Source organism: Hylobates moloch, unplaced genomic scaffold, assembly GCF_009828535.3.
Source record: "Hylobates moloch isolate HMO894 unplaced genomic scaffold, HMol_V3 SCAFFOLD_4, whole genome shotgun sequence".
Classification (NCBI taxonomy): domain Eukaryota; kingdom Metazoa; phylum Chordata; class Mammalia; order Primates; family Hylobatidae; genus Hylobates; species Hylobates moloch.
Window position 1 is genome coordinate 401,441 of NW_026652279.1, and position 7,650 is coordinate 409,090.

At 63.4% G+C, this 7,650-nt stretch overlaps 1 protein-coding gene across 7 annotated transcripts; it reads left to right on the top strand.

Moving 5' to 3' along the window:
• The first annotated feature begins 13 nt into the window (after window positions 1-13).
• On the top strand, window positions 14-3,586 carry RASSF7 (Ras association domain family member 7). 7 transcript variants are annotated; one of them, XM_058437089.1, is made up of 5 exons: window positions 14-32; window positions 1,279-1,409; window positions 1,595-2,292; window positions 2,617-2,745; window positions 2,824-3,586. In XM_058437089.1, exons 2-5 carry the CDS (start codon window positions 1,286-1,288, stop codon window positions 2,995-2,997), a joined length of 1,125 nt encoding a protein of 374 aa, XP_058293072.1. In that variant the 5' UTR covers window positions 14-32; window positions 1,279-1,285; the 3' UTR covers window positions 2,998-3,586. The 7 variants fall into 7 exon arrangements, with proteins under 7 accessions (XP_058293072.1, XP_032005170.1, XP_058293073.1 ...); XM_032149279.2 differs by lacking the exon at window positions 14-32 and adding an exon at window positions 474-550 and having other exon boundaries at window positions 2,824-3,585; XM_032149277.2 differs by lacking the exon at window positions 14-32 and having other exon boundaries at window positions 566-1,409; window positions 2,824-2,906; window positions 2,986-3,585.
• The last annotated feature ends 4,064 nt before the right edge of the window (window positions 3,587-7,650 follow it).

The following is a 7,650-nucleotide window of genomic DNA, read 5'->3' on the forward strand; positions in this document are numbered from 1 at the left end:
GACCCCTGCGCGTCCAGGCTACTGCCGCTGCGGTAGGCCCCAAAGGCTGGCCCGGGAAGCGAGGGGAGGGGCTGGCCCCGCTGCCCCTGGACGCAGGCGGGGGTTGCGGGATCTCAAGCCAGAGACCCTCCCTGGGCGGGAACCAGCCACACTAGAAGGCTGCTGAGGAAGTCGGCCCAGGAGCGGGGCCAGACACCTGCCCCGACGCCTGCCCGTGGGCCGCAGCCACCGCGTTTCCGCGTTGTTCGCAGTAGTGGGGAGGTGGGGGCGGGAACCGCGGCTCGGCCCCTCCCTCCGACCCGCCCACACCTGTATCCTGGGGGGCGGGGCGCGGCGACGAGCCAATGGGTCGGGGAGGGGCGTGACAGAGACAGCCAATGGGCGCGGGGGAGGGGGCGGAACACCCGCACTGAGCAGCCAATAGGGGTGCTGGGGGCGGGGGCGTGGGGACCGCGGGCCAATGGGGGCGCGGGGCCGGGGCGCGCCGCGGCTCTGGGGGCGGCAGGTTGCGGCGGCGCCTGAGCGGGTCCCCAAGCTGGCGAGCGCCCAGGTGAGCAGCGCCGGGTGCCGGGGCCTTCCGAGCGCGGGGCGCGCCTCGAGCCGACCGGACGCCGACTCTAACTAGGGAGAGTTTTCCGCGATGCCGGGACGGAGGGCGGGGGCGGCGCCGCACCTGCGCCCGCCCTGTGGAGCGGAGACGCCCTGGCTCCCGCCAGGCTGGGGTCGCGGCGCGGGCATCGGTGCCTGCGGCGGGGACCGGGACCTTCGGGGCGAGCGCAGCGATTAGGCGGCAGCGGCGGGGCTCCCCAGGCTGGTGGGGGCTGCTCAGACCCGGAGTCCGCTCCATCTGTAGGGTCGAGGTCTGGGTCGCGACCCCGAGCGCCTCTGCGGCCTGAGCAGGTCGGGGTGGGGCGTTCCCATGGCGGCGGCCGCGGGGCCTGTCGTGCGGGCGCCTCCGCGCCGCCCGGGGAGGGGGCAATGTCCTCCGAGCCAGGTGAGGCGGGTAGGAAATCCTGGATCTGGTTAATGATTCGCCTTGTTCCGGGAGTGCGAGCGTGGCAAGAGGAAGCTGGTGAAGTGGGGGAGGATGCGTGCTCCGGAGGGCCGCCACCCCAGGAATGTGTGGCCGGCGGGTGGGGCTGGCACGGGAGGGTGGGGCCCATGCGGAGGGGCGGCAGCCCAGCCGTTTCTAGGGCAGGCCAGGAGAATGAGGAGAGGAGGACCAGGCTGCCATAGGGGTAGGCAGGTCCTGACCCTGTGCCTGCGCCCTCCCCACAGAACAGGCATGTTGTTGGGGCTGGCGGCCATGGAGCTGAAGGTGTGGGTGGACGGCATCCAGCGTGTGGTTTGTGGGGTCTCGGAGCAGACCACCTGCCAGGAAGTGGTCATCGCACTAGCCCAAGCAATAGGTGAGTCCTCTCGGGGTCAGGCAGGCCGGGCAGGTAGAGCTGAAGTGGGACTTGGTGGTCCAGCCCCATGGTCTCCCCCAAGGAGAGTGGGGCTGGTTGCTGACCCTTTTTGTCCTCCCCAACTCCTCAAGCCAGGTGGACAGAGAGTCGGGGGACATAGGCTGACCTTCTCCTCTTCCTCCCAGGCCAGACTGGCCGCTTTGTGCTTGTGCAGCGGCTTAGGGAGAAGGAGCGGCAGCTGCTGCCAGAAGAGTGTCCAGTGGGCGCCCAGGCCACCTGCGGACAGTTCGCCAGTGATGTCCAGTTTGTCCTGAGGCGCACAGGGCCCAGCCTGGCTGGGAGGCCCTCCTCAGACAGCTGTCCACCCCCGGAACGCTGCCCAATTCGTGCCAGCCTCCCTGCAAAGCCACGGGCTGCGCTGGGCTGTGAGCCCCGCAAAACACCGACCCCCGGGCCAGCCTCCAGCCTCTCACCCCCTGGGCCTGTAGCCCCTGTGACACCCACACCAGGCTGCTGCACAGACCTGCGGGGCCTGGAGCTCAGAGTGCAGAGGAATGCTGAGGAGCTGGGCCACGAGGCCTTCTGGGAGCAAGAGCTGCGCCGGGAGCAGGCCCGGGAGCGAGAGGGACAGGCACGCCTGCAGGCACTAAGTGCGGCCACTGCTGAGCATGCCGCCCGGCTGCAGGCCCTGGACGCTCAGGCCCGTGCCCTGGAGGCTGAGCTGCAGCTGGCAGCGGAGGCCCCTGGGCCCCCCTCACCTATGGCATCTGCCACTGAGCGCCTGCGCAACGACCTGGCTATTCAAGAGCGGCAGAGTGCGGAGGTGCAGGGCAGCCTGGCTCTGGTGAGCCGGGCCCTGGAGGCTGCAGAGCGAGCCTTGCAGGTGAGCCTGGGGACCTGATCCCGTCATTCCCCCACCCCTGACGTGGGCAGATACGGAGGTCACAGGGTCCGACTCAGGAGGCAGGTGAGCCCGGGGACCTGATCCCCTATCACTGCCCCACCCCTGACATGGGCAGATACAGGGGTCACAGGGTCCGACTCGGGAGGCAGGTGAGCCCGCGGACCTGAGCCCCTGTCACTCCCCCACCCATGACATGGGCAGATTTGGGGGTCACAGGGCCCGACCAGGGACAGCGCTCCCTCCAGAATACGAGGGCCGTGGAGCCCAGTGGCTGTGCCTCCTGAGGGTCCCATGTGCCCCCAGGCTCAGGCTCAGGAGCTGGAGGAGCTGAACCGGGAGCTCCGTCAGTGCAACCTGCAGCAGTTCATCCAGCAGACCGGAGCTGCGCTGCCACCGCCCCCACGGCCTGACAGGGGCCCTCCTGGCACTCAGGTCGGAGTGGTTCTGGGGGGAGGCTGGGAGGTGAGGACCTGGCCCAGCCCCACTCCAAGCTGACTTCCCAACCCACAGGGCCCTCTGCCTCCAGCCAGAGAGGAGTCCCTCCTGGGCACCCCCCCTGAGTCCCATGCTGGTGCCCAGCCTAGGCCCCGAGGGTATGTCTGTGCCCCACATCCCCCTGGGGCACCGGGCCCTCCTGTGGCTGCAGCCACCTCAGCCTGTGTCCTCCCGCAGTGGCCCCCATGACGCAGAACTCCTGGAGGTAGCAGCAGCTCCTGCCCCAGAGTGGTGTCCTCTGGCAGCCCAGCCCCAGGCTCTGTGACAGCCTAGTGAGGGCTGCAAGACCAGCTGCCTGGACCACAGAAGGAGAGTCGGCAGCCACAGAGGGCTCCTCCGCCACGCAGTGGGGAGCCCTGGGTTTGGCCTCAGGAGCTGGGGGTGCAGTGGGGGACTGCCCTAGTCCTTGCCAGGTCTGCCAGCACCCTGGAGAAGCATGGGGCGTAGCCAGCTCGGAACTTGCCAGGCCCCAAAGACCACGACTGCCTGTTGGGGACGGGAGATGCATGGACTGTGCTCAAGCTGTGGGCACGTGCTTGCCTTCGGGAGAGGTCCTTCACTTTGTGTACACGGCAAGAGCCTGTGTGTGCCACTTCCCCTTCCCCAACATGAAAACCTCAATAAACTGCCCCAAGCGGCTTTGAGTGTGTGCGGAGGCTGCACTGGGCAGGGTCTGAGGTCTTGAACTTGAGCCTTCACGGGGTGCCACTGAGCAGTACCCTGAGACACCTGGGGCTCGCCACAGCTGCGGTATCTGAGAATAGGGTCCCTCAGGGTGCTTAGTAGGGCCCAGGGCTGGGGCTTCTTGGGCTCACATTCCATCTGCTCTGCCTCACCTAACCCCAGGGGCTCCCCTGTGAGGACCCCAGCCTGGTGGGCCTGCTGGTTCAGCCTGGCCTGACTGTCCTGGGTGTTTGTCTGGACCCCCTCCCATCTGACTCCCTGTCATGTTGCCTGTGCCCCGCCAGCGGCAGGAACTGAGGATGCCAGGACAAGCTAGACCCGCCCGTCAGGTTTACTGAGAACTTGTGGGGGTGGATCCCAGGCTCAGGTCAGCCAGGCCCAGGCCGCTTTACCCCCCCAGGCAGGGCATGGGTACCAGTGGGCAGGGGCTGCCTCCTCCTCCCCAAGTGGGTGTGAAATGTCTGCTCTGAGCTTGCAGCTTTGAAATCAGGGCAGGGGCCGGGCACGGTGGCTCACGCCTGTAATCCCAGCACTTTAGGAAGCTGAGGCGGGCGGATCACCTGAGGTCAGGAGTTTGAGACCAGCCTGGCCAACATGATGAAACCCCATTTCTACTAAAAATACAAAAAAATTGGCTGGGCGCAGTGGCTCATGCCTATAATCCCAGCACATTGGGAGGCCGAGGCAGGCGGATCATGAGGTTAGGAGATCGAGACCATCCTGGCTAACACGGTGAAACCCCGTCTCTACTAAAAATACAAAAAATTAGCCGGGCATGGTGGAGGGTGCCTGTAGTCCCAGCTATTGGGGAGGCTGAGGCAGGAGAATGGCATGAACCGGGGGTGGGGTGGCGGGGGGTGGGTGGAGTTTGCAGTGAGCCAAGATCCCGCCACTGCACTCCAGCCTGGGTGACAGAGCAAGACTCTGTCTCCAAAATAAAAAAAAAAAATCGTGTCCACAGCCCAGCCCCTGCCTGGGCCCTTGGGCTAGCTGTCACCTCTCCTGGTCCTCAGGGTCAGCCATACACTCCCAGCTCCAGGGGCCATGGTTGGGGTTGGAGAAGAGATCTTTTGTGTTGAGCAGAATGTGGAGGACCCCTACACCTGGGTACGGCCATGCGTGGGAAGGCAGAGGATAGGGATGCTCTAGATCGGGGTGTCCAATCTTTTGGCTTCCCTGGGCCACACTGGAAGAATTGTCTTGGGCCACACGTGGAACACACTAACGATAGCTGATGAGCTTTAAAAAAAAACCATAAAAAAAGCTCACAATGTTGGCCAGGCGCGGTGGCTCACGCCTGTAATCCCAGCACTTTGGGAGGCCGAGGCGGGCGGATCACGAGGTCAGGAGATCGAGACCATCCTGGTTAACACAGTGAAACCCCATCTCTACTAAAAATACAAAAATTAGCCAGGCGTGTTGGCGGGTGCCTGTAGTCCCAGCTACTCGGGAGGCTGAGGCAGGAGAATAGCATGAACCCAGGAGGCGGAGCTTGCAGTGAGTCCAGAAGGCCACTAACTCCAGGCTGGGCGACAGATCGAGACTCTGTCTCAGAAAAACAACAACAAAAAAAAAACAACTCACAATGTTTAAGAAAATTTACAGATTTGTGTTGGGCTGCATTCAAAGCTGTTCCATGGGCCGACAGTTGGACAAGCTTGCCCTAGATCATGGGGTCTTTGTGCTTTGAGAGTGGGCGAGTTTGGGATGGACTCAGCTTCCTCTTGGTTGGCCCTGGATCTGGATCTGGTGCTGCCCCCTTTCTCTGGAGCACACAAAGGGAACGAGAAGGCCTGAACTTGGGCAAGGAAGCCGTCCACAGGGCTCCCCAGAGGCTGGGGCCACCAGGAGCTCACTACTGTGCAGAGGCAACTCGGCTTGGTTATTTCTTGCCTGAGGCAGGGAACAGGGAATGCAGGGAAGCCAGGCAGCAGCGGGAGGCTCCGAACGCTGGTGTCAGCAAGCTGGAACCCCCACCTGACCTCACTCCTGCCTGCCTAGCTCACAGCCGCCTGTCCCTGGGAGGTCCCTAGGGGCCTGGACCTGCCTGACCTGTGGCCCCAGAAGGGGCTAAGCCCAGGGTCACATGGGGTGGAGCCTGGAATGCATAGGCCAAGTGGGTTGTGCCTGGGCAGCAGGCCTGGGGTCTGAGAGGCCTACTTCTCCATCCATAGCCCCCACCCACATTCTGGAGGGATGGTCATATATCTGCGACCAGCCCTCCGCACCGTCACATAGGCCAGCAGGGGGCAATGCCAGGTGCCATCCAGAGCCCACCCCCATGTCCTCCAGGGGGTCATGAGCTCTGCCCTACGTACCCCAGCCCCACAATGGGAAGGGGGCATGGAGCTGGCAGAGCATGCGCCACGCTGTTCCTGTGTCTGTTTCTGAGGAACACCTGTTCCTTCTGAGGCCACTGCCTAGGTGCCCGTCCCTGGTCTGCTGCTGCTGGCTCTGATGAAGCTAACCAGCCTTCTTCCCCACCAAGAGGGTGTCCCAGCAGCAGCTATGTTCTGGCGGGGGGAAGTGGGGGAGCCTTCCTCCTTACTGGCTGTTTCATTTTTTTATTTTTTTGACGCAGAGTCTCTCGTCATCCAGGCTGGAGTGCAGTGGCATAATCTCGTCTCGCTGCAACCTCCACCTCCCAGGTTCAAGCGATTCTCTTGCCTCAGCCTTCCAAGTAGCTGGGATTACAGGTGCCCACCACCATGTCTAGCTAATTTTTGTATTTTTAGTAGAGATGAGGTTTCACCATGTTTCCCAGGCTGGTCTTGAACTCCTGATCTCAAGTGAGCGATCACCCGCCTCTGCCTCCCAAAGTGTTGGGATTACGGGCATGAGCCACCGCGCCTGGCCTCTCACTGGCTGTTTCAGGTGAACCAAATCCCGTGGCCCCAAAAAGTGGCCAGAGTGCTTCAGATCACTCAGCAAACCTTTGAGTTGCTGAAAAGTTTACTTTTGAGTTTTAAACTGTACTTTGAAAACTATATTGTGAACTGTGCTGACATGAGGCAAGGCTAGGCTCCCTGAAAACATCCAGTTCCACAGCAGGGCAGGCCCAAGCCCAGCCAATGCCCAGGTGATGCAGGGCAGGGATCCCACTTGGTATAAGTATGGGCAGAGGGCAGAGCCAGGCTGTATCGAGAGGCAGTGCTGGGACCCTTCTCGCCCAGGGTTCCTACTCATCCCCAGCACAGAAGTGCTCTGTAGGGCCGGCTGAGGACACCCCGGTTCACTGAGGGTGGCCCACAGTAAGCCGCTGTCTGGCAGTAAGTTAGCTCTGCAGGTGTGGACCCCAAGACCACACACAGCCTTTCCCAGGTGCAGGTCCTGCCAAGCCTCAGTTCGCAGTGGTGACAGGCAACCCCGTCAGGACAGGGAGCTTCCAAAGGCCAGTCCGAGTTCATGCCAGGCGTCCACTAAATCTGCCTCTCCCTCTCCAGCGAGCAGGTGCAGCCCTCAACTCCTGCAGGCCTGGGGAGGGGAGACAGGGCCTGTAGGCTCGGACACGCCCCGATCCTGATTTTCACAGTGGACTTGAGAAGGCAGGCTCGGCAGACAGGCTGCTGGAGGGTCCACCCGCTGTCTCCCGCAGTGGCCCCACTGAAGCGGCAGAAACACACAGAAGCACCAAATCTGTCACTCCCTTCCCGTAGGAAGTCCCCAGAGGTGGCCCTCAGGAGGATGGTCCTGTTGGCTGAAGATATGACCACAACACCTGTGCCTGCCCAGAGCCACCTTCGGCTTGGCAACAGGAACTCCGCACACCGGTACCCTGGACACACAAGGAAAAGAAAGTTCCCTCCAAGAGGGTATCTGGCCCAGCCTCAGCCCCAGCAAGCGGAGGGCAGCAAAGCCCCCGAATGATTTCGCTTCCCCCAACCCGCCGTCCCTGCTGGCCAGACAGGCACACCCCGTCCATAGGACACCCCCTCCCCACGGTATCCAGCTGCCCTCGCGTCCCCGTGTGGCCGCTCGCCTGCCCGCCAGACCCGGGTCACGGGGCCAGGAGGGTCGCGCTGCCCAGGCACAGATCAGCCGCTGTCACACGCACAGTGGGTCTGGGGCAGCGCAGTGTGCGGTGGGCAGGGGCTGCCCTGCGCCTGGAGGGACTGCCGGGTGGGCGGGCGGAAGGATCGACCCCACCCCCGTCCCCTC